The sequence below is a fragment of the Mobula hypostoma genome, chromosome 17 (assembly GCF_963921235.1).
Source record: "Mobula hypostoma chromosome 17, sMobHyp1.1, whole genome shotgun sequence".
NCBI classification, from domain to species: domain Eukaryota; kingdom Metazoa; phylum Chordata; class Chondrichthyes; order Myliobatiformes; family Myliobatidae; genus Mobula; species Mobula hypostoma.
In genome coordinates, this window is record NC_086113.1 from 1976920 (window position 1) to 2004545 (window position 27626).

Here is a 27626-nt window from a genome sequence, read left to right on the forward strand (position 1 = left end):
CCAGGTGAAGGGTGGTGGCGATGGCGTCGTCTGTTGAACGGTTGGGATGGTACACGAACTGCAGGGGGTCCAGAGAGGCAGGTAGCAAGGTCAGGCACCCATCTTATAACGCCACTTCTGTACAAAAAAATTGCCAAGAACAATCATGGTCATGGACAGACCATGATCGCCCACATCATAGGAAGCAGCATGTCATGATGATTGTTCTATGCAGAGGTAAGGATGAAGGGCAGGTTCCAAAGAAAGGTAATCAAACTGAATGTTGTGTTTTGTCCTGCTGTCTGAAGTTTTTTTGATAAAGGATATTCACTTGCCTCTCAAAAGGAAATAGTAATCTGGCAGAGAAAAACAACAATTCTTCAGCATAGCTGCCTTAACATTAAAAAATTGGTCAAGATACTTAAAAACTTACAAAACAAGTTGTCATATTAGAAACTACCAAAAGTTACAAAAGTTATCCCAGCCAACCTTCTACCATTGATTCTGGGTTCCCTCTGCACAACCTCCTGATATTTCTTCCAACGTTATCTCTCCGGACTTTTTTTTTCCACAATCCATTAACAATCTCTATCCCCACCTCATGGGCAATTTTGATAGTGTAGCTATTATTATAAATTTGTTTTACCTGCTAGTTATCTATTCCACTAGTTTTTTTGTTTTACTTACTCGTTATACTTTAAACCACTTTCCATCCATTTTTGTTTAACCAACACATTAAGTTATGATCTGACACTGCCAATTTAAAAACAAGTTATCAAAATAAAATGTCATGTTCTTGTTTGTATTTTAAATATACCATTGAAGTCTAATTCAATAGATTGTTTTACTTATATATTTATAAGATAATGACATTACTCGCAAACCAGCATTTACTGTTCATCCATCATTCAATACCGTACAGCCCTCATTGCGGGGGGCGGGGGGAAAAGCTCCATTCAGTGCAGGTTGGCACTTACATTGTATCCTGGAGAATGGACTACCTGACTGGCAGACCACAGTTTGTGCAGCTTCAGAGCTGTGTGTCAGACATGGCTATAAGCAGCACAGGGACCCCACAGGGAACTGTATTGGCCCCCTTCCTGTTTACCCTGTATACCTCGGACTTTAGATACAACATTGAGTCGTGTCATCTGCAGAAATTCTCTGATAACTCAAATAGTTGGGATTATAAAGGGAGAATGGGAGGATAAATACAGGGCTCTGGTGGAGGACAAATGGTGCAAGCTAAATCATCTGCAGCTCAATATTTGTAGAACAAAGGAGGTGGTGGTGGACTTCAGGGAGACTAAGCCTGCATTGTTCCCTGTTACTGTTATTGATGGTGAGGACGTGGATGTGGTGAGGATCTACAAGTACCTGAGGGTGCACCTGGTTGACAGACTTGAATGGAGCACCAACACAGAGGCTGAGTACAAAAAGGGACAGAATTTCCTCTACTACCTGAGGAGACTGGGGTCCTTTGGAGTATGTAAGCCTCTCCTTCACATGTTCTGCCAGTCTGTTGTCACCAGTACAATCTTCTATTCGGTGGTGTGCTGGGGCAATGGCATCAACACGGATGATGCCAACAGGTTCAATAAGCTGATTACAAAGGCTGCTCTGATATAGGAGTCAAACTGGACACTCTGGAGGCTGCAGTAGAACCAAGGACCCTACAGAAAATCCTGGCAATTCTGGAAAATGTTTCTCACCCTCTGCATGCCACGTTGGCTGAACAGAGGAACACTTAGTAATAGACTAAAAACAACTGTGCTACTCTGCTATATCATAGGCATAGTCATACTTTATTAATCCCAGGGGAAAGTGGTTTTCATTACAGTTGCTCCATAAATAATAAATTGTAATAGAACCATAAATAGTTAAATAGTAATATGTAAATTATGCCAGCAAATTATGAAATAAGTCCAGGACCAGCCTATTGGCTCAGGGTGTCTGACCCTCCAAGGAGGAGTTGTAAAGTTTGATGGCCACAGGCAGAAATGACTTCCTATGATGCTCTGTGTTGCATCTCAGTAGAATGAGTCTCTGGCTGAATGTACTCCTGTGCCCAACCAGTACATTATGTAATGGATGGGAGACATTGTCCAAGACGGCATGCAACCTGGACAGCATCCTCTTTTCAGACACCACCGTCAGAGAGTCCAGTTCCATCCCCACAACATCACTGGCCTTACGAATGAGTTTGTTGAATCTGTTGGTGTCTGCCACCCTCAGCCTGCTGCCCCAGCACACAACAGCAAACATGATCGCACTGACCACCACAGACTCGTAGAACATCCTCAGCATCATCCGACAGATGTTAAAGGACCTCAGTCTCCTCAGGAAATAGAGACGGCTCTCACCCTTCTTGTAGAAAAGACGTTCTATATGAGGATATTCTTACCCTCTGCCATTAGGCTCTATAATGAGACAACCTACAGCCAGGGAAGTGATGACTCCCTCCTGTTAGACTGCTTAATATGACTTTTTTATTATTATTTTTGCTTTTCTTCTAACATCTGTGCACTTATAATGCTACTGTGACAGTTCAATTTCCTTTGGGATCAATAAAGTATCTACCTGTCTATTGCCCTGAATGGAGGCAACAGCTAAAACTCGGCCACACTGGCCTTGCTAGATCAGCCCCGATAACGATGGCAGACTTCCTTCTATAAGTGACATTTCACAACGATCGATTGATATATATATATATATATATATATTAGTTTTTAACTCCAGGTTTGTTTAATCACTAATTTAAATTCAAAAGCAGCCACCCTGGATGTTAAGTTGTTTGTGTGAATTAATAGCGAGGTTGACCAGGCTGTATCTTTATCCCTTAGAACATAGGGGAGTGAGAAAAGACTTCACAGAAGCTTATAACATAATGAGGGGGTAAACTGGGACGAGCAACCAGAACGCCGTGGTCGGCCTGGACCAGTGGGGCCGAAGGGTTGAGACTCTAACCGGGTAAACAGACCAGCTGCTGGAGTGGTTGCTACAGGTCTCAGCCATGCCCCGCAATGCCCGAGGGAGGAGCCCGCTCGCCGCCCCCGCTCCCCGACCGAGCCAGGCAGCAGCCATACCTCCTGCAGACGCAGCTGGCCCACCGGGCCGGACTCTAGGTGCAGGAAGCAGTCCCTGGCGTTGCTGAGTCTAACCTGCAGGCACACGGTACCGGCGCGGAGCATCGCCGCCGCACCGGGGCTCCCCGGCTCCGGTGACCGCGAGAGTCAGTCAGTCAATCAGCCCCGCCGAGGTGGATCTCCGCGCCGAGCCGCCAGCCCCTCGCCCCTACATAACACTCGATGCTCCCGACCCTCACTCCGGGATGATTGACATTCGTCCCGCCCTATCGCTATTCCGGAGCTACTCATCTAAGCCAATGGCAGCGAGGGAAGGTGGGGCTTGTCTATGAGATGATTGACATGCGCCTCGCTCTATCGTTGTGTCGGGATAGACCGTGTACGCCAATGAGCAGAAAGGGCAAGTGGGGAGAGGCGGGGCTTGTTGCTGCGGCCTGGGTCCAGCATGGCGACGCAGCCGGTGCTACCGCTCGGCCACCACCGGCAGCGGGAGGTGTGCTCCACTCGGCCAGGCTACCGGGAGGGCCGCAGACCCCGTGCCGTCAAGGTAAACCCGCCGAGGGGTCGTAGGGTGGGGACCCGTTAATGAGGCATCAGTCAGAACGGAGGGTCTGTCTGTCCAGGTTCTTCCGGCCCCTGGAACTGGTTTATTCATGTCTTATTTACTGAGACACAGTGAAAAGCTTGTCTTCCATACTTGTCACACAGATCAAATCTTTACACAGTGCATTGAGGTGGTGTAAGGTAAAGCCAAATGACACGAAGGTTGGTAGAGTTGTGGATGGTGTAGAAGTCCGTTGTTTTAACGACGATACATTAACAAGATGCAGAGCTGGGCTGAGAAGTGACAGATGGAGTTCAATCCGGAAAATTGTTAACTAATTCACTTTGGAAAGTCGAACTTGGAGGCAGAGTTAATTTTGAATCTATGAGGAAGCATTATGGAGAAACAGAGGGATCTTGGGGTCCACGTCCATTGATCCCTCAAAGTTGCTGCCAACACATCCTTGGCTGTTTATGTTTATTGCAACGCAAATAACGCATTTCACTATATGTTTCAATATACATGTGGCAAATAAATCAATCTGAATCTGAGCATCTGTGGCCTCTCTGAATCCACCACCTCCTCCGGCAGTGTTCCAGGTGTCAGTCACTGTAACTCTGTCTCCAGGATTATGAAGGATAGATTACTGGAGACATTTAAAGAGTTCTCTTCCTCTTTAAGTACCTATGAGATACGCAAGCCAGGGCAGTACAATATGGAGAGCAACCCTAGCAGCAAGCTCCCCCTCTCCATCTGATGAATCCAAAGGAATAGGAGGGTTGTTAAAGCCAGGGGAGGTAGTTGGGATAAGTTCCCACTACCTATTAAATGCTCTCAGTGGTGTGTGTCTCAAATAGCCTCTGACAACCAAGTCCAGCTCCTGCATATCATACAGCCCTGGCTTGCATATCTAAACAGCTGGGATGCAATATCCATGGTCAAACTTTGAACAGAAGAGGGCCTCAACAATGAAGAGGAATTGGCAACATTTTTGGAAGGGCAGGGCATCGAGAGCTATGGGAAACCATTACAAAAAGTAGATGGGGCTCGGGGGAGATCAGCCCGGAAACAGACCTGAGGGACAGTGAATAACTGCTCCTGTTTTCTTATGGTCATGTGTCAATTCTATCTTGTATCTCATATATTTTGATTATTTGGTGTGTTTAATGGCTTTTGGAGAATGAGTGTTTTGGTTATTTATCAAATACACCAGGGTATGGAATTCATGTTGATTTATCTTTCAAAAAATGTTGAAAGTCTGAAATAAAAGCAAAAAATTGCAGTAAACACTCAACAGTTGAAGTTCAGGCTTATTGTCATCTGACTATACAACCAAATGAAACAATATTCCTCTGGATTATGGTGCTCCCACAAAACATTTATCACATGTAGCACATAAAACTATTACCGCAAATAAGTTAATAAAATATAATTCAAAATGCATGTCGTGCAGGTAAACAGCTCACTGTCCTAGTGATGAGAGCTCAGTGGTGGCAGGGTATTCATTAGTGCAAGGGAAGAAGCTGTTACTCAGTCTTGCAGTCCTAGTCCTGATGTCTCTTACCTTCTTCCTGACAGTAGAGGGTCAAAGAGATTCAGTGATGGGTGGTAGTGGTCCTCAACAATGCTTTGAGCCCTTTCTCTACAATGCTCCCAGTAAATGTCACAAGTAGTGGGGAGGGAGATACCAGCTATCCTCTCAGCAGATTTTACTGTCTTATGTAGCGCCTTGCAGCTTTCATACTAAACAATAATACGGCTAGACAAGAGTCTCTTGATGGTGCTGCTGTAGAAAGTTGTTAGAATGAGGCAGAGAGCCTTGCACACCTCAATCTCCTCAGAATGTGTAGACAGCACTGTGTCTTCTTGACTAATGAGGGTCAGGCAGCATCTGGGAAATGGTAATGCAGTTGATGTTTCAGTAGGGTCTGTTGACTGAATATGTGATAAACTTAAAGGAGCTTTTAGTGACAATTATAATAAAATGTTTGCTTTTATGATTTCTTGACAATGTTTAACTTTGATGTAGGTGTACACAATAAATCTGGAATCCAGACATCTGCTAATCCAGGGAGTGCCAGCTGTGGGAGTCATGAAGGAACTGATAGAACTCTTTGCTTTATATGGAACTATTGAAGAATATTATGCACTGGATGAGTACCCAGCTGAGGAATTCACTGAAGTTTATTATATCAAATACCAAAAGCTACAAAGTGCAAGGTAATCAGACGGTATAACATTCTTGTTATAGAAAATAAATCTTCAATTTAATTTTTTGTATAATAATCAGATTGATTGTTTTTTGCAATTAACATACATTGGTTTATTCAATTAATAAATGTTTATGTTTCTTTATGGTACGAGTCATTAACAACCCCCATCACCCAGGACATGCCCTCTTCTCATTACTACCATCAAGGACAAGATACAGGAGCCTGAGGACACACACACACATATTTCCTATATGAAATTGAATTATATATACAGTATATATCGCTATTGTAATTTTTAAAAAATTATTGTGTACTGCTACCGCAAAACAACAAATTTCTCGACATATACCAGTGATAGTAAACCTGATTCTGATATGACTCTCTAGGGTGTATCATCTGCAAACTTGTAGATGGAGTTAGAGCAGAATTTGGCCTCGCAGTCATGAGTGTGCAGGGAGTAGAGTAGGGGCTGAGGACACAGCTTGTGGAGCATCAGTGTTTCATGGTGGAGGTGTTACTGTCTATCCTTATTGATTGTGGTCTGCTGGGCAGGAAATCAAGGATCCATTTCCAGGGGGAGGTGTTGAGTCCCAGGGTTAGGAGTTTGGTGATGAGTTTACTTGGAATTAGAATACTGAAAGCAGAACTGTAGTCAATAAATGATAGATTGATTATGTAGGTGTCTTTACATTGTTCCTGTGTATACACATAGTTGTGCACATGATAATCTCAACTTGTATGAGAATTACTGAACATTCCTTTGTTCACAACAATCCATTTTGTTGTTTGTAACATTTGGGGAATGTTTCATTTTATAGAAATATTTCTTTTTTATATTGTATTTTAAAGAAATCATAAGCCTATACAATAATTTTTCTTTCTGTGGATTTATTATCTGTAAACAAAACACACACTCATAATTTGTAATTAAGGCCATAATAATGGTATTAAACTCAATGTTTCAATCACTTTTTTTCAGGATAGCAAAACGCAAACAGGATGAGAAAAGCTTTTTTGGGGGTTTGCTTCATGTGTGCTATGCCCCAGAATTTGAAACAATTGACGATACAAGAGCAAAATTAAATGAGAGGAGAAGGTACATAATGAAATCAACAGGCAATAAAGGTTTGTCCATGGAATATTTTCCAGTTAATAACTTTACAAATAACCAGACATATTCTTTATATCTTAACTGGAAAGCAGTATCCATGTTTTCTTCTTTAAAAAATGCTTTTTTAAAATCATAAAATGTTCAAATTGACATTAGAGCACAGGAACTCTAATACTTCAACCCGCAATATTGTGCTATACTAATTACATTAGTAATCAAAGGTCCAATTATCTCCTTCTGCTCACACAGTGTCCATGTACTTCCATTTCTTGCACATTCATAATGCCTACCTAAAAGCTTCCTGAATGCTTTTTTGTATCTGCCTCTACCACCACCCCAGGGAGCACATTCCAAGCACTTGGACCACAAGATCCCTCTGCTCATCATCACTGTTAAAGGTCTTGCTAACAAGTGAACTGTTTGTTGCTGAACACTTAATCTCCTGAAGTTTAACACTTGCATTCTTGGAGCTTCAAAAGATGGAACAACTACAGGTATTGCAGAGCCTTTAAAAACAAATTGTTATATCCTTATCCTTCATCTGTGAAAGTTACAAATGCAAAATGCATTTGTTTGCCTCATGCACTATATGCAACAAATTGCAACAACTGAACAATCATAGTCATAGGACACTGCAGCACATGAACTGGCCCTTCACCCTTCTAGTCCATACCAAGCTATTAATTTGCCTAGTCCCATTGACTTGGCCTCCATACCCCTCCCATCCATGTACCTATCCAAATTGATCTTAAATGTTGAATTCAAACCCGCATCCATCAGCTCCATGTTCTCACCACCCTCATATTCCCCTTAACCCGTGACCTCTATTGTCGTCTCACCCAACCTCAGTGGAAAAAGTCTGCTTGCGTTTATCATATCTATACTCCTCATAATTTTGTATACGTCTGTCAAACCTCTCCTCATTTTCCTATGCTGTAGGGCAGGAGTTCCCAATTTTTTCCTATGCCATGGACCAAAATCATTAAATAAGGGGTTCTGTGGACCCCAGGATGGGAACTCCTCTTAAACTATTCAACCTTTTCCTATAACTCAGCTCCTCAACTTCCATCTTATTTCCTTTGAACTTCTTAGCAATGAAGTAATTACCAGTCAGTAAAAGTTGTTGAGCAGTAGCAAGTAAGTTTAATTGAAATGGTAATGCAGCTAGTTGCATTCAATTACACACATCACTGCTTGAACAGAAATTAATGTGTTGTGCATTTCTTTTTGTAATGCACTCTGAGATTAAGCAATGCTATAGAAAGTATAAAGCATAAATGGTCCACTTTTTAGCTTGCTTCGGTTTAATAAATAGATAGATAGATATACTTTATTAATCCCGAGGGAGATTTGGTTTCCACAAAATTCAAGCCTAGTTTGCTTAATTTTAGGATTTTATTACAGTAAATTAAAAATTTGATTTGTTTTTAAGAAATTATCTACATTAGTGATCTTTAGCCCAAGTAGGTTGCTGTAATTTACTCTTTTTGTAACGTTTTACTTTCAAAACTGATCCCACCCTGTTTTCATTAATAGGCAGATATCCAAAAGATACAAATATGTGCATTAAATAGGCATTAAAATAAGGTCATACAAGGGGATTTCAATTTTCCAGGTATTTTGGGATTGCCTGGGAAGCCTCAAAGGGGCCAGAAATATTTCACATATGAACAGGAGACCTTTTTGAAGCAGTATGCAAATAGGCTGCTGACCTCTACAATATAGTGGCATAGTGTTCTTTCTTTAACATAGTACTGTACATTATGAAGAGATAAGGACACATACAAAATGCTGGAGGAACTCAGCAGACCAGGTAGCATCTATGGAAAAGAGTACAGTCGACGCTTCAGGCCGGAATGTCAACTGTACTCTTTTCCTAGATGCTGCCTGGCTTGCTAAGTTCCTCCAGCATTCTGTGTGTGTTGCTCAGTTTTCCAGCATCTGCAGATTTTCTTTTGTTTATGAAGAGACTAGGTATAATTTATTACAGTTTCCCATACATGTTCAAAATATATTGTTTATATACATTTGAGATTTATAGAGGTAACTCTTCTCTTAACAGAAAATATTTATTTACTACACTTTTTCACATTTGCCTTATTTTGTGGTACAGGTGCATTTATAGGAGATGATGATGTTAGGAACCCAGTTATGTCAACAAATGTTACAAAGGGAAGACTTTCTGAAAAGCTTGAAAAATGTGAAGGATCAGAACTCAACCAACAAGAATGGAATGTAGATTTCTCCATGTGTGGTTACCCAATGTTATTGCCTCCACCACAGGAAGACAGTCAAGAGTCTTCCAAATCAAAGTTCAGACAGGAATATCCACAAATGCCTTCATCACATGAAACATTACCTAAAGGTGCACCTAGTTTGGACAACGGTTTTGAATTTGAATTATCTTCTTTTCACAAACAACACTTGAACAAATCTTATAATTGCAGCAACTCTTGGAGTTCAGACACCAAACAACAAGTTTCAAACATTAGAACCTGTGCCTCTAGATTTGTTCCAAGAAATACCCAGCTGGAGGTCAGGAAGAAAATAAACCAACAATCGGACATTAACATATTTTCAGGATTACCTGCTGATAATACCACAGTCATGATAGGACCAAAACGTCCAGAGTTACCTAAGGTAGACATGGGTGATAATTCTTTAAACATCTCTGCTTCTATGATCCGAAACAAACTGACAGAGGTAAGCAACCCTTCAGTTATTCATAAGCTGTTGGAAACAGTCAGGAGACCAATAGCAGGTTCAACTAAGCAAGTTGAGGATCTTTCATCAGAATTATAGGAAAAAAGACCTACAACAGCCAGGACTGAACAGAAAGACTGAAAAGGGAAAGTCTGTGATGAGGATTAAAAGCCAAATACACTCAGTGACCACTTTATTTTGTACACCTGCACATTAGTACAAATAGCTAATCAGCCAACCATGTGGCAGCAATTCAATGCATAACAGCAAGCAGACATTGTTCTTGTTCAGACTAAACATCAGAATGGGGAAGCAATGTAATCTAAGTGACTTTGTGGAATTATAATTGGTGCCACACAGGGTGGTTTGAGGACCTCAGAAACTGCTGATCTCCTGGAATTTTCACGCACAACAGTCTCTAGAGTTTACAGAGACTGGTGTGAAAAACAAAAAAAAAACATCCAGTGAGCGACAGTTCTGTGGGCAAAAACGCCTTGTTAATAAGACAAGTAAGAGCAAAATGGCCAGACTGGTTCAAACTGATAGGAAGATGACAGTAACTCACATAACCACGTGTGCAGAAACGAATGCATGACACATCGAAGCTTGAAGTGCATGGGCTACGGCAGCAGAAGACCACATCCAGGAAGTACTATTAAAGTGGCCATTGAGTTTATATCCAAAAATATAATTGGTATAAATCTTCATTCACACTTAGAGGGGTGCAGTGAAAAGATTAAAGTCTCAACATGCATCTTGTTATTATTTAAATTTCAGATCATTCCACCATTATACAACCACATTTGGGCCCAGAGTATTTCAGAACCAATAATTGGGAAATATTTTTAATATTTCTCTGTACCTTTTATATATATAGTTTCCATCATATGCATGGGTCATATGTTCCATGATATGCTGCTTTTTTAAAAAGTGTATATTTATTTCCTGCTGTTCCTGAAAACCAAGTTGCAATAGGTTAATTCATGAAACCCAAGAGCCCGAGAATAAGCCACTACCTTTTTTCAAGCAAGAGGCATATAGCAGAAAGAGTATATAATGGAAAATTTAAAAACAACAGCTGTAATATGTTTAAAAATATCTTATTCAAACTAATGGGTAACTTCATCAATTTAAAAACTCTGTATCCTTGTTGTTTTCATAAGGTATTGTCTGTCCCCACAACCAAGGCCGAAGAGATACATACAAAACCTCCAAAGCAGCGTCGTCGAATCTAAAGGTGAAGTTCCTGGAAATAATAGTTTCAATGCCATGGTGTCTTGTCACATCTCAACCACTTTGTATAGAGCAGTTCTTGGAACATTATAGAAATAATTAAGTGATCCTTACTGTGCACAAGATGGTTCAATAAGACCAGAAAAAGAAATTAATTTTTTTTGGATTAAGTGGGAGTTTACCTGGGAGATTGTAAGAAGTTTGTTTTTTTTAAAAATAGTGCTGGGTTATTAGTACATTAAAGATCATACTTTGCAACTGCAATGTCATCAACACAATTCTATAAGTAATCAGCTGAAGAAACATTGTAACCAATGTCATGATCTTCACAGACATAGCTAAAATATATCAAAATCTAGATATTGATCTATGGTGGATTTCAACTGAAAAGGAAATTTCTGTGGTGACAGCTTACCAAAAGAATAAACATATGTAAAACACATGAAATTATTTGTCAAACTGCCCATGTAATGATGTAATTTTATTAAAAAATAACTTGGAATATTCTCTCTTTCCTTTTACAAATTCGAGGGGCTAAGTAACAAACTGTTTTTGTATATGTTCGTAAATAGCTACCTTCACTTTTTGATTATCATTACAAATAAACTTAATATAACTTCCAGCTGTAATGTTTTACAATTAATTTATTTTTATTATCACCTTCCATGTCATCTTAAGGCTGTCAGTGGGGCTACACCTATTTATGATATAAACTAAGTCATACCTGAAGGTGATGTTTCAATGAAAGCAAAGATTATACAAGTCCATAATCCCTTATCCAAAATTCTGAAATCCGAAAAGCTCTGAAAACCGAAGCATTTCTCGTGGAGTGTGGAGCGTGTCGTAACAAGGCTTGTTTGGCGCACCAGCAGCTGACGTCACTTAGGTGTGATGTGGCAGCACTAGCAGAGGCCGCCAGACGTCAGTTGTAGCTCAGCGCTCGTACTGGTTACACTTGCATTTGCTGCTCACTGATATTTTGTAGGTCGGGCAGCATCCGTGGAAAAGAACAGATGTTTTAGGCGGGAACCCTCCGTCAGGACGAAGGGTTCCGGCCCAAAACGTTGTCTGTTCTTTTCCACGGATGCTGCCCGACCTGCTGAGTTCCTGCAGTGTGTTGTGAGTGTTGCTTTGACCCCAGCATCTGCAGATTATTTTGTGTTTACTGATGTTTTGTGTTCACTGTTGACTTTGTGTCCACTGTGAAAATGTTGAAAAGAGCTGCAGATACCCCTATGAGTAACAATAAGAAAAAGAGAAGGAAGCACCTATAATTATCAATAACGCAGAAAATATTCAGAGGCTTGGCTGCAGAAATTTAAGAAGCGTCATGGTGTAAAATATCTGAAAATCTGTGGTGAAAAAGCTTCTGCTGATCATGGAGCAGCTGAAAATTACATTGACGAATTTGCCAAGATAATACCTGATGAAAACTTTAGCCCTGAACAAATTTACAATGCTGATGAAACAGCTTTGTACTGGTGCTATGTTCCTAGAAAAACATCAACAACAGCTGATGACGATATGGTGAAAATGTATATTTATGGTCTACAATTATCCCACTATTTCATTTATCAGTATATTACTCTATAAATAAACAGTAATAGTATTTGTAAAAGAGCGCGGATCGGGAAAACCCGGAAGTTCTCTCTCCAGCACTCGTTTGAGCATGTAGAGACTTTTTTCTTGTCATTATTCCCTAAACAATACAGTATAACGACTATTTACATAGCATTTACATTGTATTAGAAATTATAAGTAATCTAGAGATGTTTTAAAGTATACGGGAGGATGTGCGTAGGTCCAGAGCTCCCCCGGGTCCTAATGTCCACCGCACTGAGACAGGTTAATTATCAATTTTCTGAATTCAGAAATGCAACTGGCCCCAAGGATTTCGGATAAGAGATTGTGGACCTGTACAAGTTTCCATCCGATTTGCTTTACTTACCCAGGATTAGAGAGTTTCCAAATCACCACAAAGGCAGTGATTTCACCTAAATCTTAAAATTAATGGATTAATTTAGATTTCCCTCTTCCACTTTTACTCACAGTTTTTAAAGGGAATTTCATTTCTAAATTTAGAACTGATTTACGGAAGCAATTACAATGGATTCTGGTTAATTGGGCCATCGAACTATCAGCTCAGCCACTTATTTGGGACAACTCCTAAAGATCAAAAATAATCAAGAAAATAGCCAGGATTCCCTTTGTTTATTTGGGACATTATGCTGCTTAATTGGGGCAGGAGGCTTGCTAAACAGGTTCTAACTAGTGTCAGTTGTGCACTTGTGTGGCCATTAGACACTATACTATGCTTGGAGTGAACAGCTTCTAAATAGCGTCAGACACATGTTTTTGCATACAAAAAGCATTTGGTGAGAAATAAGCAGCAAGACAATTCAGAACTGTTTTGCTCACTGCAGTTTTAAGTATTGAGGCTTGGAGGTGACAGAAATGGCCGGGAGTGAAAATGAAACTATTTCACTACTTCAACAAGTTAGGGACGATGAAGAATTTTAAAGTATAAGCAATCATCTTGAATGTTACAATGAAAATGAAAGTTTGGAGAATGCAATCATCAGAGCCATTGTATGAACGCAGTCCATTATCTGCACTAGGTGTCTCTGCTGATTCTGTTCATTTACAGTCAAGCAAATGAACACAGCAGATTTATAGTACTGTAATACTATTGGTAGTGTTATAATTTGTTACGTACTTCATTTAAGTACATAATTTATCACTCAATAATTTGTCTTCTTTATAGCTTTTAAACTATTTCCATGAAAGATCAGATAATGAGGCAGCAGCTGAATTGAGCCAAAATGTACTGGTCCTGATGTGTCCCAATTAACTGGCACCCACTGTATTGCAAAAATAACCCACTAAAATGCCCTTTGGATTAGAGACAGAAGCAAGCTAAAGGGGTGAAATTGGTCACTTGTGAACAATTCAGCAGTCTGCTTTCATTTCTATTGAAAGTTTCTTTAAAAGCATTTTTATCCATATCAACAAAATAAAGTTAATTACTAATTTAACAGAAATGTTCATGTACTGAGCTGACATTATTATACATAAAATATAAGCAAACTCAGGGAAAGTATACAAAGTTATGTTGCATTGCACAATCAATTTTAAACAGTTATAAATGTATATTTCATTAAATGTATAAAAACATTTCTATCATTTAATTGTAAAATAATTTCAAGCAATCATGAATGCCCAACAAGTATTGTACAATATCTTTGAGACTGTTTTTAAATTGGCCCTTCCCATCACAGACCTTTGAATTTTACTTTATCGGTATTTTTTAAAAAGTAAGAAAAATTAATAACCGGCAGCACAAATTTATTTTGTGATCTTCAGCACTTGTTTCTAACCTAATCATACAGATAGAGTTGTGAAGTTGTTTACTGGGGTTATTCATATTTCTGTACCATTCATTTATCTGATTAATGTAAAGGTGACAGCTCATCATGTCAGTATGACAGGAAGAATATCTTACACAGCTGATAAGTAGAGAAATTCACTTAACCAATTTCACAAAGTCCAGTTCTTCACATTACTTTGTGCTTGAACAACTGGTAATGAATGGCGAGTTCATTTAATCATCAGAAACACAATGTAGGAGACATCTGAAGAAGCATCAATATCAATTAATCATCCTTGGATTTCTTAAAGGACTGTTTCTCAAAATCGAGTGCACTCTGCATGAAAAGATAAGTATATTATTGAATATGGCATTACACTGATGCAAAAAGATAATGTTTGACATTTCTCCATTTCCACCTCTAAGACATTATCACTTTTATTTTTAATTAACAAATTTTAATCTATGTAAAGAAATAAATGACATGGATGATAGATTTTTATTGTATTTTACCTAAAACTTTCTCTTCCATTCCCCCTGCACTCACTCATCAATCTCATGGCCTCACTTGTCCCCAAGATACAAATAACTTCACAAATTCCCTATCTCTCTTCTCCCTGTCAATGAAACTAATAAGATCATAAGATACGAGAGAAGAAATAGGCCAACACAAGGATATCTGCAGCTGCCGGAAATTCAAGCAACACACACAAGATGCTGGTGGAACGCAGCAGGCCCGACAGCATCCACACGAAGAAGCGCAGTCGACGTTCCGGGCCGAGACCCTTCATCAGGACCCTTCATCTCGGCCCGAAACGTCGACTGTGCTTCTTCATATGGATGCTGTATGGCCTGCTGCGTTCCACCAGCATATTGTCTGTGTTGAAGAAATAGGCCATTTGGCCCATTGAGTCCTCTCCACCATTTCATCATGCTGATCCATTTTCCCTATCAATGCCAATCTCCTGCCTTCTCCTCATATCCTTTCACTCCCTGACCGATCAAGAATCTATCAACGTCTGCCTTAAATATACACAAAGACTTGGCCTTCACAGCTGCCTGTGGCAATGAATTCCACAGATTCACCTCTCTGGCTAAAGAAATTCCTCCTGATATCCATTCTAAAAGGACGACCTTCTATTCTGAGGCTGTGTCCTCTGATCCTAGACTCCCCCACCATAGGAAATATCCTCTCCACATTCACTTTATTGAGGTCTTTCAACATTCGATAAATTTCAATGAGGTCACCCCTCATTCTTCTGAATTCTAGTGAGTAGAGGCCAGAGCCATCAAACATCACTCACATGACAAGCCTTTCAATCCAGGAATAATTTTTGTGAAACTCCTTTGAACCCTCTCCACTGCCAGCAGATCCTTTCTTAGATAAGGGGCCCAAAACTGCTCACAATACTCCAAGTGAGGCCTCACCAGTGCTTTATAAAGCCTCAAAATCACATCCTTGGTTCTATATTCTAGTCTTCTCAAAGTGAATGCTGACATTGCATTTGCCTTCCTCACTACTGGCTCAACCTGCAAACTAACCTTTCAGGAATCTTGCATGAGGACTCCCAAGTCCCTTTCCACCTCAGAGTTTTTAATTTTCTCTCCATTTAGAAAATAGTCTACACTTTAATTTCTTCCAAAGTGCATAACCACACACTCCACAAAACCGTGTTCCATCTGCCACTTCTTTGCCCATTCTCCTCATCTGTCTAAATCCTTCTGTAGCTTTTCTTACTTCCTCAAAACTACCTGCCCCTTCACCTATCCACGAATCATCTGCAAACTTGGCCACAAAGCTCCAGTCATCCAAATCATTGACATACAACACAAAAAGAAGCAGTCCCTACACAGGCCACCGTGAAACACCACTAGTCACTGACAGCCTACCTTTGTTCCCAGCCTTTGCCTCTCTTTTATCCATGCTAGAATCTTTCCTGTAATACCATGGGTTCTTTACTTGTTAAGCAGCCTCATGTGTTGGCACCTTGTCAAAGGCCTTCTGAAAGTCCAAATACACAACATTAACCAATTCTCCTTTGTCTATTCTGCTTGTTATTTCATCAAAGAATTCTAAGAAATTTGTTAGGTAAGATTTTCCCTTGATGAAACCATCCTGACTTTGGCCTAATTTATCGTGTGTTTCCAAGTACTGTACACCAAAACCACATCCTTAACCATCAACTCCAACATCTTCCCAAACACTGATGTCAGACTAACTGGCCTATAATTTTCTTTCTTCTACCTCTCTCCCTTCCTGGAGTGACATTTGCAATTTTCAATTCCTCCACAACCATGATATAATTAATTGATTCTTGAAAGATCATTACTCATGCCTCCATAATCCCTTCAGCCACCTCTTTCAGAACCCTATTGTGTACCCTATTGTGTATACTACTTTCCTGGATTGAAAGGCTTGTCATATGAGATAAGGTGACCTATCTACCTTAAGACCTTTCAGCTTCCCAAGAACCTTCTCCCTAGTAATGGCAACTTCACACTCTTCTGCCCCTGACATTCCCGAACCGCTGACATACTGCTAGTGTCTTCCTTAGTGAAAACCAATGCAAAATATTTATTCAGTTCATCTGAAATTTCCCTGTCCCCAATTACTACCTCTCTAGCATCATTTTCCAGTAGTCCGATATATACGCTCACCTCTCTTTTACACTTTATATATCTGAAGAAACTTTTGGTATCATCTTTAATAATATTGGTTAGCTTACCTCTGGATTTCATCTCTTCCTTCTTTATGACTTTTAAGTTGCTTCTGTTGGTTTTTAAAAGCTTCCCAATCCTCTAATTTCCCACTAATTTTTGGTCTATCATATACCCTCTCTTTGTCTTTTACGGTGGTTTTGACTTCTCTTGTGAGCTATGGTTGTGTAATCCTGCTTTTAGAACATTTCCTCCACTTTGGGATGTACATCTCCTGCACCTTCTGAATTGCTCCCAGAAATTCCAGCCATTAATGCTCTGCCGTCATTCTTGCCAATGTTCTTTTCCAATCAATTTTGGCCAACTCCTCTCCCATGCCTCTGTAATTCCCTTTACTCCACTGTAATACAAACACATCTGACTTTAGCTTCTCCTTCTCAAATTTCAGGGTGAATTTGATCATATTATGATCACTCCCCTAAGGATTCCTTTACCTTCAGCTCTCTGATCAATTCCTGTTCATTGCACAACAGCCAATCCAGAATAAATAATCCCTTAGTGGGCTCAACCACGAGCTGTTCTAAAAAGCCATCTCATAAGCATTCTAGAAATTTCCCCACTTGGGATCCAGCACCAACCTGAATTTCCCAATCTACCTGCATATTGAAATCCCTCCCCCCCCACCCTTGACTATGGTAGCATTTCCCTTTTGACATGCATTTTCTATCTCCCACTGTAAATTGTAATTTACTTCTGTTTGGGGGTCTGTATATAACTCCCATCAGGGCCTTTTTACCCTTGACGTTCCTTAGCTCTAACCACAATGATTCAATACCTTCTGATCTATGTCACCTCTTTCTAATGATTTGATTTCATTTTGTATCAAAAGAAGCACACAACCCACTCTGCCTACCTGCCAGTTCTTTCAATTCTTTGTGTATCTTTGGATGTTATGCTCTCAGCAATAATCATCTTTCAGCAATGATTCAGTGATGCCCACGACGTCATACATGCTAATCTATAACTGAGCTACAAGTTCATCTATCTTATTCCGTATACTGAGCACATTCAAATATAACACCTTCAGTCTTACATTGCAACTCATCCTGTTGACTACAATTTTGCCATATCATCAGCCTTTCATTGCTAGCAGTCTCACTATACACTGCCTCTGTATGTAAACCAACTACCTCATCTTCAGCACCATTACTCCAGTTCCCAGTCCCCTGCCAAATTAGCTTAAACCCTTCTGAACAACTCTAGCAAACCTGCTCGCAAGGATATTTCTCCCCCTCGGGTTCAGGTGGAACCCATACCTTTTGTACAGGCCATACCTTTCCCAGAAGAGATCCCAATGATCTATAAATCTGAACCCCTGCCCCCTACACCAGTTCCTCAGCCATGCAGTCACCTGCCCAATCATCCTATTCTTACTCTCACTGGCATGTAGCAAGGGCAGCAATCCAGAGATTAGTACCTTGAAGGTCCTGTTATTCAGCTTTCTACCGAGATCCTTAAAACCTCTCTTCAGGACCTTCTCACCTCTCCTACCTAACAAGATTGACAAGGTGCTGAAGGGTAGACTAGAAAGGTTTATTCACGTGCAGTCACAGGGTGAGCTGGCCAGTTGGAGAGAAAAGGAGCTTGGTGGAAGGAGCATGAGGGAGGGAGGGGAGGGTTATTATTCAGAGTAGCGGTCTGAGTGCTGGGTTCACTCTTCAATGTCATCTACATTAACAATCGTTATTCAGTCTGGATGCTTGAGACCAGTCATACAGAAATTGGTGTTGGATCCACTCTTGACTAATCTATATTAATGATTTGGATGATGATGTTCTTAACATGCTTAAAAAGTTTGCAGATGACAGGACAGGTAGGCAGGGTGGTGAAGAAGGCATATAAGATGCTTGCCTCTATTAACACACAAAATGCTAGAGGAACTCAGCACATCAGGCAGTATCTATGGAGGAATAACAGTTGATGTTTTAGGCCGAATCCCTTCTTAATGAGTAGTCTCCCTCCCTCCATATATGCTCCCTGACCTACAGAGTTCCTCCAGCATTTAGTGTGTGTGTATTGCTCAGGATTTCCAGCACCTGCAGAATCTTGTGTGTCAGGCAGTTTCATCATGTCATGTTGCAACTGTGTAAACCATGCAAATAATTAATGAGAAATTATTGAATTATTATGCACAGTTCTGGTCTCCTAGCTATAGCAACTACACAAACAATAACTGGGGTATTGTGCACGGTCCTGGTCTCCAGGCTATAGGAAGAATATCATTAAGCTAGAAGAGGAGCAGAAAAGATCCATAATGATGCTGCTTGTACTGGGGAGCTTGAATTACAAGAAGAAACTGAATAGGCTGGGATATTTTAGGAGGCTGAACTTCAACATTGATAAGAATCCTGCCATTAACCCAGTACTTTGTCTTTAAGTTTGACCTTCCAAAGTGTATCACTTTACACTTTCCTGGATTGAACTCCATCTACCAGTTAAAGAGGGACCAGGTCCAAGTTAAAGGACAGGACCTCCAGGGTAGCAATCTCAGGATTGCTACCAGTGCTACGTGCAGGCAGGTTTACAAATAGTAAGATAGTGCAGAGCAACACATGGTTGACGACATGGTGCAGGAGGGAGGGCTTCAGATTTATAGATAATTGGGCAGTTTTCCAGGGAAGGTGGGACCTGTTCCGGCAGAATGGTTTACATCTGAACTGGAGGGGGACAAATATTCTTGCAGGTAGGTTTGCTAGAGAGGCTTCAGTGGATTTAAACGAGATACAAGGGGGGAGGGGAACCAGAGTGTAGGAACAGATGTAGGGGAGAAGGAAGAAAAAGGAGATAGTAAAGTTGTTTGCACTGTTAGTGATAAACAGAGAGTAAGAGGTGGAAAATTTCTTAAATGCATTTATTTTAATGCTAGGAGCATTGTAAGAAAGGTGGATGAGCTTAAAGCATCGATTGATACCTGGAAGTATGATGTTGTAACTATTAGTGAAACATAGTTGCAGCAGGGGTGTGATTGGCAACTAAATATTACTGGATTTCGTTGCTTCAGGTGTGATAGAATCGGAGGGACAAGAGGGGGAGGTGTTGCATTGCTCTGGCAGGATAGATTAGAGGGCTCGTCTAGGGAGGCTATTTGGGTGGAATTGAGGAATGGGGAAGGTGTAGTAACACTTATAGGGGTGTATTATAGACCACCTAATGGGGAGCGAGAATTGGAGGAGCAAATTTGTAAGGAGATAGCAGATATTTGTAGTAAGCACAAGGTTGTCATTGTGGGAGATTTTAATTTTCCACACATAGACTGGGAAGCCCATACTGTAAAAGGGCTGGATGGTTTGGAATTTGTAAAATGTGTGCAGGATAGTTTTTTGCAGCAATACATAGAGGTACCAACCAGAGAAAGGGCAGTGTTGGATCTCCTGTTAGGGAATGAGATAGGTCAGGTGACAGAGGTATGTGTTGGGGAGCACTTCGGGTCCAGTGATCACAATGCCATTAGTTTCAATATAATTATGGAGAAGGATAGGTCCTAGACCCAGGGTTGAGATTTTTGATTGGAGAAAGGCTAACTTTAAGGAGATGCGAAAGGATTTAGAAGGAGTGGATTGGGACAAATTGTTTTATGGGAAGGATGTAATAGAGAAATGGAAACAACAGGAATTCTGCAGATGCTGGAAATTCAAGCAACACACATCAAAGTTGCTGGTGAACGCAGCAGGCCAAGCAGCATCTATAGGAAGAGGCGCAGTCGACGTTTCAGGCCGAGACCCTTCGTCAGGACTAACTGAAGGAAGAGTGAGTAAGGGATTTGAAAGTTGGAGGGGGAGGGGGAGATGCAAAATGATAGGAGAAGACAGGAGGGGGAGGGATAGAGCCGAGAGCTGGACAGGTGATAGGCAAAAGGGGATACGAGAGGATCATGGGACAGGAGGTCCGGGAAGAAAGACAGGGGGGGGGGGTGACCCAGAGGATGGGCAAGAGGTATATTCAGAGGGAGAAAAAGGAGAGTGAGAGAAAGAATGTGTGCATAAAAATGAGTAACAGATGGGGTACGAGGGGGAGGTGGGGCCTAGCGGAAGTTAGAGAAGTCAATGTTCATGCCATCAGGTTGGAGGCTACCCAGATGGAATATAAGGTGTTGTTCCTCCAACCTGAGTGTGGCTTCATCTTTACAGTAGAGGAGGCCGTGGATAGACATGTCAGAATGAGAATGGGATGTGGAATTAAAATGTGTGGCCACTGGGAGATCCTGCTTTCTCTGGCAGACAGAGCGTAGATGTTCAGCAAAGCGGTCTCCCAGTCTGCGTCGGGTCTCACCAATATATAAAAGGCCACATCGGGAGCACCGGACGCAGTATATCACCCCAGTCGACTCACAGGTGAAGTGATGCCTCACCTGGAAGGACTGTTTGGGGCCCTGAATGGTGGTAAGGGAGGAAGTGTAAGGGCATGTGTAGCACTTGTTCCGCTTACACGGATAAGTGCCAGGAGGGAGATCAGTGGGGAGGGATGGGGGGGATGAATGGACAAGGGAGTTGTGTAGGGAGCGATCCCTGCGGAATGCAGAGAAGGGGGGGAGGGAAAGATGTGCTTAGTGGTGGGATCCCGTTGGAGGTGGCGGAAGTTACGGAGAATAATATGTTGGACCCGGAGGCTGGTGGGGTGGTAGGTGAGGACCAGGGGAACCCTATTCCTAGTGGGGTGGTGGGAGGATGGAGTGAGAGCAGATGTACGTGAAATGGGGGAGATGCGTTTAAGAGCAGAGTTGATAGTGGAGGAAGGGAAGCCCCTTTCTTTAAAAAATGAAGACATCTCCCTCGTCCTAGAATGAAAAGCCTCATCCTGAGAGCAGATGCGGCGGAGACGGAGGAATTGCGAGAAGGGGATGGCGTTTTTGCAAGAGACAGGGTGAGAAGAGGAATAGTCCAGATAGCTGTGAGAGTCAGTAGGCTTATAGTAGACATCAGTGGATAAGCTGTCTCCAGAGACAGAGATAGAAAGATCTAGAAAGGGGAGGGAGGTGTCAGAAATGGACCAGGTAAACTTGAGGGCAGGGTGAAAGTTGGAGGCAAAGTTAATAAAGTCAACGAGTTCTGCATGCGTGCAGGAAGCAGCGCCAATGCAGTCGTCGATGTAGCGAAGGAAAAGTGGGGGACAGATACCAGAATAGGCACGGAACATAGATTGTTCCACAAACCCAACAAAAAGGCAGGCATAGCTAGGACCCATACAGGTGCCCATAGCTACACCTTTAGTTTGGAGGAAATGGGAGGAGCAAAAGGAGAAATTATTAAGAGTAAGGACTAATTCCGCTAGATGGAGCAGAGTGGTGGTAGAGGGGAACTGATTAGGTCTGGAATCCAAAAAGAAGCGTAGAGCTTTGAGACCTTCCTGATGGGGGATGGAAGTATATAAGGACTGGACATCCATGGTGAAAATAAAGCGGTGGGGGCCAGGGAACTTAAAATCATCGAAAAGTTTAAGAGCGTGAGAAGTGTCACGAACATAGGTCGGAAGGGATTGAACAAGGGGTGATAAAACAGTGTCGAGGTATGCAGAAACGAGTTCGGTGGGGCAGGAGCAAGCTGAGACAATAGGTCGGCCAGGACAGGCAGGTTTGTGGATCTTGGGTAGGAGGTAGAAACGGGAAGTGCGGGGTGTGGGAACTATAAGGTTGGTAGCAGTGGATGGGAGATCCCCTGAGCGGATAAAGTCGTTGATAGTGTGGGAGACAATGGCCTGGTGCTCCTTAGTGGGGTCACGATCGAGGGGTAAATAAGAGGAGGTATCCGCGAGTTGTCGCTGTGCCTCGGCAAGGTAGAGGTCAGTACGCCAGACTACAACAGCACCCCCTTTATCAGCGGGTTTAATAATAATGTTAGGATTAGTGCGGAGGGAGTGGAGAGCAGAGCGTTCCGAAGGAGTGAGGTTGGAATGGGGACAAGGTGCGGTGAAGTCGAGACGGTTGATGTCCCGTCGGCAGTTGGCAATAAAGAGATCCAGAGCAGGCAGAAGACCAGAGAGAAATGGAGGTCATTTAAAGGTGAAATTTTGAGGGTACGGAATCTTTACGTTCCTGTTAGGTTGAAAGGAAAGGTTAAAAGTTTGAGAGAGCCATGGTTTTCAAGGGATATTGGAAACTTGGTTCGGAAAAATAGAGATATCTACAAAAAATATAGGCAGCCTTGAGTAAACAAGGTGCTCGAGGAATATAAAGAATGTAAAAAGAATCTTAAGAAAGAAATTAGAAAAGCTAAAAGATATGAGGTTGCTTTGACAAGTAAGGTGAAAATAAATCCAAAGGGTTTCTACAGTTATATTAATAGCAAAAGGATAGTTTGGGATAAAATTGGTCCCTTAGAGAATCAGAGTGGACAGCTATGTGTGGACCCAAAAGAGATGGAGGAGATTTTGAACAATTTCTTTTCTTTGGTATTCACTAAGGAGAAGGATATTGAATTGTGTAAGGTAAGGGAAACAGGTAGGGAAGTTATGGAAACTAGGATGATTAAAGAAGAGGAAGTATTGGCACTTTTAAAGAATATAAAAGTGGATAAGTCTTCGGGTCCTGACAGGATATTCCCTAGGACCTTGAGGGAAGTTAGTGTGGAAATAGCAGGGGCTCTGACAGAAATATTTCAAATGTCATTAGAAACGGGGATGGTGCCGGAGGATTGGCGTATTGCTCATGTTGTTCCATTGTTTAAAAAGGGTTCTAAGAGTAAACCTAGCAATTATTGGCCTGTAAGTTTGACGTCAGTGGTGGGTAAATTAATGGAAAGTATTCTTAGAGATGGTATATATAATTATCTGGATAGACAGGGTCTGATTAGGAACAGTCAACATGGATTTGTGTATGGAAGGTCATGTTTGACAAGTCTTACTGAATTTTTTGAAGAGGTTACTAGGAAAGTTGACGAGGGTAAAGCAGTGGATGTTGTCTATGTGGACTTCAGTAAGGCCTTTGACAAGGTTCCACATGGAAGGTTAGTTAGGAAGGTTCAATCGTTAGGTATTAAATATTGAAGTAGTAAAATGGATTCAACAGTGGCTGGATGGGAGACAGTGGTCTACATTCCCCCAGGCGGACGTGGAGTGTGCTCAGAACATACTGTATGCCAACATCAGTGAACTTGAGACCAGGTATCCGGGGACTTTGCTCATTACAGCCGGGGACTTTAACCAGGCCAAGCTCAGAAAGGCGCTGCCAAAGTTATACGAACATGTCTCCTGCCCCACTAGAGGCCTGAATATACTTGACCACTGCTACACAGCAGTCAAAGATGCCTTCCGTTCCTTCCCACGACCTCACTTCGGAAAATCGGACCATCAGGCCATACTTCTCCCAGCTTACAAACAGAAACTGAAGCGGGAGGTCACGGTGTCAAAAGTAGTGTCGCGTTGGACGGAGGAAACGGATGAGGTCCTCTGTGACTGCTTTGAATCGGTGGACTGGTTCGTATTCAAGGACTCAGCAGCTAACCTCGATGAGTATGCCTCAGCTGTCACAGACTTTATTTGGAAATGCACGGAGGACTGTTTGTCTCGCAAGACGATCCAGGTATTCCCTAACCGGATGCCTTGGATGAATTGAGGTCAAGTCCCTTTTAAAGGCTAGAGCTGCAGCATTTAGGTCCGGGGATACCAGTCACTACACGGAATCCAGGCGTGAACTCTAGAAAGCTATTAAGGGCGCCAAGAGGCAGTATTGAGCCAAGTTGGAAGCCCAGGCTAACCAGAGGGATGCCAGTAGACTATTGCAGGGTCTAGATGAGATCACTGGGCGCAAAGAAAAGGCTGGGAATATCAATAACTGTGGTGCTTCTCTTCTTGACGAACTTAACGTATTCTACGCAAGATTCGAACAGAAGAGGAGCGTCCCGCTTCCTCCGGATGAACCGGACCTGGTGGCATCGAGATTCATCGTCACCGAGGAGGATGTTAGAAGGGCCTTCCTGAAGATAAATCCAAGGAAGGCGACGGGCCCAAATGGCATCCCAGGACTGGTTCTCCGGGCCTGTGCAAGTGAGCTAGCTGGAGTGTTTGCTGACATCTTCAATTCCTTGCTTCAGTCTAAGATCCCCTCATGTTTTAAGAAGGCAACGATAATCCCAGTGCCAAAGAAGAGCAAGGTGGCATGCCTGAATCACTATCGACCTGTGGCTCTGACATCAATTGCTATGAAATGCTTCGAGAGATTGGTTATGGCACATATCAACCACAGCCTACTGGTCAACCTCGACGCTTTGCAATTCGCCTACCAGAGCAACAGGTCAACAGCAGATGCCATCTCTCTGGCCCTACATTCCTCCTTAGAACACCTGGAGAATAAAGACGCATACGTAAGGCTCCTTTTCATTGACTACAGCTCTGCCTTTAATACCATCATTCCAAATAAACTGATTCCTAAGTTCCGGAACCTGGGCCTTAGCACTCAGATCTGCAGCTGGATCTTCAACTTCCTCACAGACAGGACCCAGGCTGTAAAAATAGGGGACAAGCTCTCCTCTACAATCACTCTGAGCATCGGTGCCCCACAAGGCTGTGTACTCAGCCCCCTGCTGTACTCACTGTACACCCATGATTGTGTAGCCAAGTTTCCATCAAACTCAATATATAAGTTTGCTGATGACACAACAATTGTAGGCTGTATCTCAGGTAATGATGAGTTTGAGTACAAGGAGGAAATTAAGAACCTGGTTAAGTGTGGTGCAAAGACAATAACCTATCCCTCAACTTCAACAAGACAAAGGAATTGGTTGTTGACTTCAGAAGGACTAGCGGACCGCATGACCCAATTTACATCAGTGGTGCACAAGTGGAACAGGTCAAAAGCTTTAAGTTCCTCAGGGTCAATATCACAAATGACCTGACTTGGTCCAACCAAGCAGAGTCCACTGCCAAGAAGGCTCACCAGTGCCTTTACTTCCTGAGAAAACTAAAGAAATTTGGCTTGTCCCTTAAAACCCTCACTAATTTTTATAGATGCACCGTAGAAAGCATTCTTCTAGGGTGCATCACAACCTGGTATGGAAGTTGTCCTGTCCAAGACCGAAAGAAGCTGCAGAAGATCGTGAACACAGCACAGCACATCACACAAACCAATCTTCTGTCCTTGGACTCACTTCACACCGCACGCTGTCGGAGCAATGCTGCCAGGATAATCAAGGACACGACCCACCCAGCCAACACACTTTTCGTCCCTCTTCCCTCCGGGAGAAGGCTCAGAAGCTTGAAGATTCGTACGGCCAGATTTGGGAACTGCTTCTTTCCAACTGTGATAAGACTGCTGAACGGATCCTGACCCGGATCTGGGCCGTACCCTCCAAATATCCGGACCTGCCTCTCGGTTTTTTTGCACTACCTTATTTTCCATTTTTCTATTTTCTATTTATGATTTATAATTTAAATTTTTAATATTTACTAATTTTTACTATTTAAAATATTTTTAATATTTAATATTTGTAATCCCGGGAGCGGGAAGTGCAGAATCAAATATCGCTGTGATGATTGTACGTTCTAGTATCAATTGTTTGGCGACAATAAAGTATAAAGTATAAGAGAGTAATGGTCGATAACTGTTTGTCAGGTTGGAGGCCGGTGACTAGTGGTGTGCCCCAGGGATCTGTACTGGGTCACATGTTGTTTGTCATATACATTAATGATCTGGATGATGGGGTAGTAAATTGGATTAGTAAGTATGCAGATGATACTAAGATAGGTGGCGTTGTGGATAATGAATTAGGCTTTCAAAGCTTGCAGAGAGATTTAAGCCAGTTAGAAGAGTGGGCTGAAAGATGGCAGATGGAGTTTAATGCTGATAAATGTGAGGTGCTACATTTTGGTAGGACTAATCAAAATAGGACATACATGGTAAATGGTAGGGCATTGAAGAATGCAGTAGGACAAAGGGATCTAGGAATAATGGTGCATAGTTCCCTGAAGGTGGAATCTCATGTGGATAGGGTGACGAAGAAAGCTTTTGGTATGCTGGCCTTTATAAATCAGAGCATTGCGTATAGGAGTTGAGATGTAATGTTAAAATTATACAAGGCATTGGTAAGGCCAAATTTGGAGTATTGTGTACAGTTCTGGTCACCGAATGATAGGAAAGATGTCAACAAAATAGAGAGAGTACAGAGAAGATTTACTAGAGTGTTACCTGGGTTTCAGCACCTAAGTTACAGAGAAAGGTTGAACAAGTTGGGTCTTTATTCTTTGGAGCGTAGAAGGTTGAGGAGGGACTTGATAGAGGTATTTAAAATTATGAGGGGGATAGATAGAGTTGACGTGGATAGGCTTTTTCCATTGAGAGTAGGGGAGCTTCAAACAAGAGGACATGAGTTGAGAGATAGGGGGCAAAAGTTTAGGGGTAACACGAGGGGGAACTTCTTTACTCAGAGAGTGGTAGCTGTGTGGAACGAGCTTCCAGTAGAAGTGGTAGAGACAGGCTCGATATTGTCATTTAAAGTAAAACTGGATAGCTATATGGACAGGAAAGGAATGGAGGGTTATGGGCTGAGTGCAGGTCGGTGGGACTAGGTGAGAGTAAGCATTCGGCTCGGACTAGAAGGGCCGAGATGGCCTGTTTCATGCTGTAATTATTATATGGTTATACCAATTCACAGCCCAATTTTGCATCTTATCAATATCCTACTGTAACCTACAACAATCTTCTACACAATTGCTTAACACCACCAACCTTCATATTATCTGCAAA

At 41.9% G+C, this 27626-nt stretch overlaps 3 protein-coding genes across 4 annotated transcripts in view; 1 reads left to right on the forward strand and 2 right to left on the reverse strand.

Moving 5' to 3' along the window:
• pex1 (peroxisomal biogenesis factor 1) overlaps positions 1-3319 on the reverse strand; it is a 91590-nt gene extending 88271 nt beyond the window's left edge. The window contains exon 1 of one of the 2 annotated variants that reach the window (XM_063069423.1): positions 3141-3319. In XM_063069423.1, coding sequence (XP_062925493.1) covers positions 3141-3170 — 30 coding nt within the window. In that variant the 5' untranslated portion in view covers positions 3171-3319. Of the gene's footprint in view, positions 1-3065 lie in introns of both variants that reach the window. The other variant, XM_063069422.1, reaches the window with a different exon arrangement.
• Positions 3320-3484: 165 nt separating this feature from the next.
• On the forward strand, positions 3485-11516 carry rbm48 (RNA binding motif protein 48). The gene is made up of 5 exons (XM_063069431.1): positions 3485-3612; positions 5639-5829; positions 6802-6947; positions 9047-9636; positions 10800-11516. The coding sequence occupies exons 1-5, from the start codon at positions 3511-3513 to the stop codon at positions 10869-10871; spliced, it is 1101 nt and encodes a 366-aa protein (XP_062925501.1). The 5' UTR covers positions 3485-3510; the 3' UTR covers positions 10872-11516.
• A 436-nt stretch (positions 11517-11952) lies between these two features.
• The window catches only part of clxn (calaxin), a 54591-nt gene continuing 38917 nt past the window's right edge, over positions 11953-27626 (reverse strand). Inside the window, exon 6 of the mRNA XM_063069432.1 lies at positions 11953-14573. Within this exon, the coding sequence (XP_062925502.1) occupies positions 14523-14573 (51 nt within the window). The 3' untranslated portion in view covers positions 11953-14522. The remainder of the gene's footprint in view (positions 14574-27626) is intronic.

What these genes read in the sequence shown, in the direction of transcription:
- rbm48 (XM_063069431.1), top strand. Translation starts at nt 3,511, where the DNA reads ATGGCGACGCAGCCGGTGCTACCGCTCGGCCACCACCGGCAGCGGGAG. An exon ending in CAAAAGCTACAAAGTGCAAG is followed by an intron (nt 5,830 to 6,801) that starts GTAATCAGACGG and finishes ACTTTTTTTCAG; the next exon opens with GATAGCAAAACGCAAACAGG. An exon ending in TCCGAAACAAACTGACAGAG is followed by an intron (nt 9,637 to 10,799) that starts GTAAGCAACCCT and finishes TGTTTTCATAAG; the next exon opens with GTATTGTCTGTCCCCACAAC.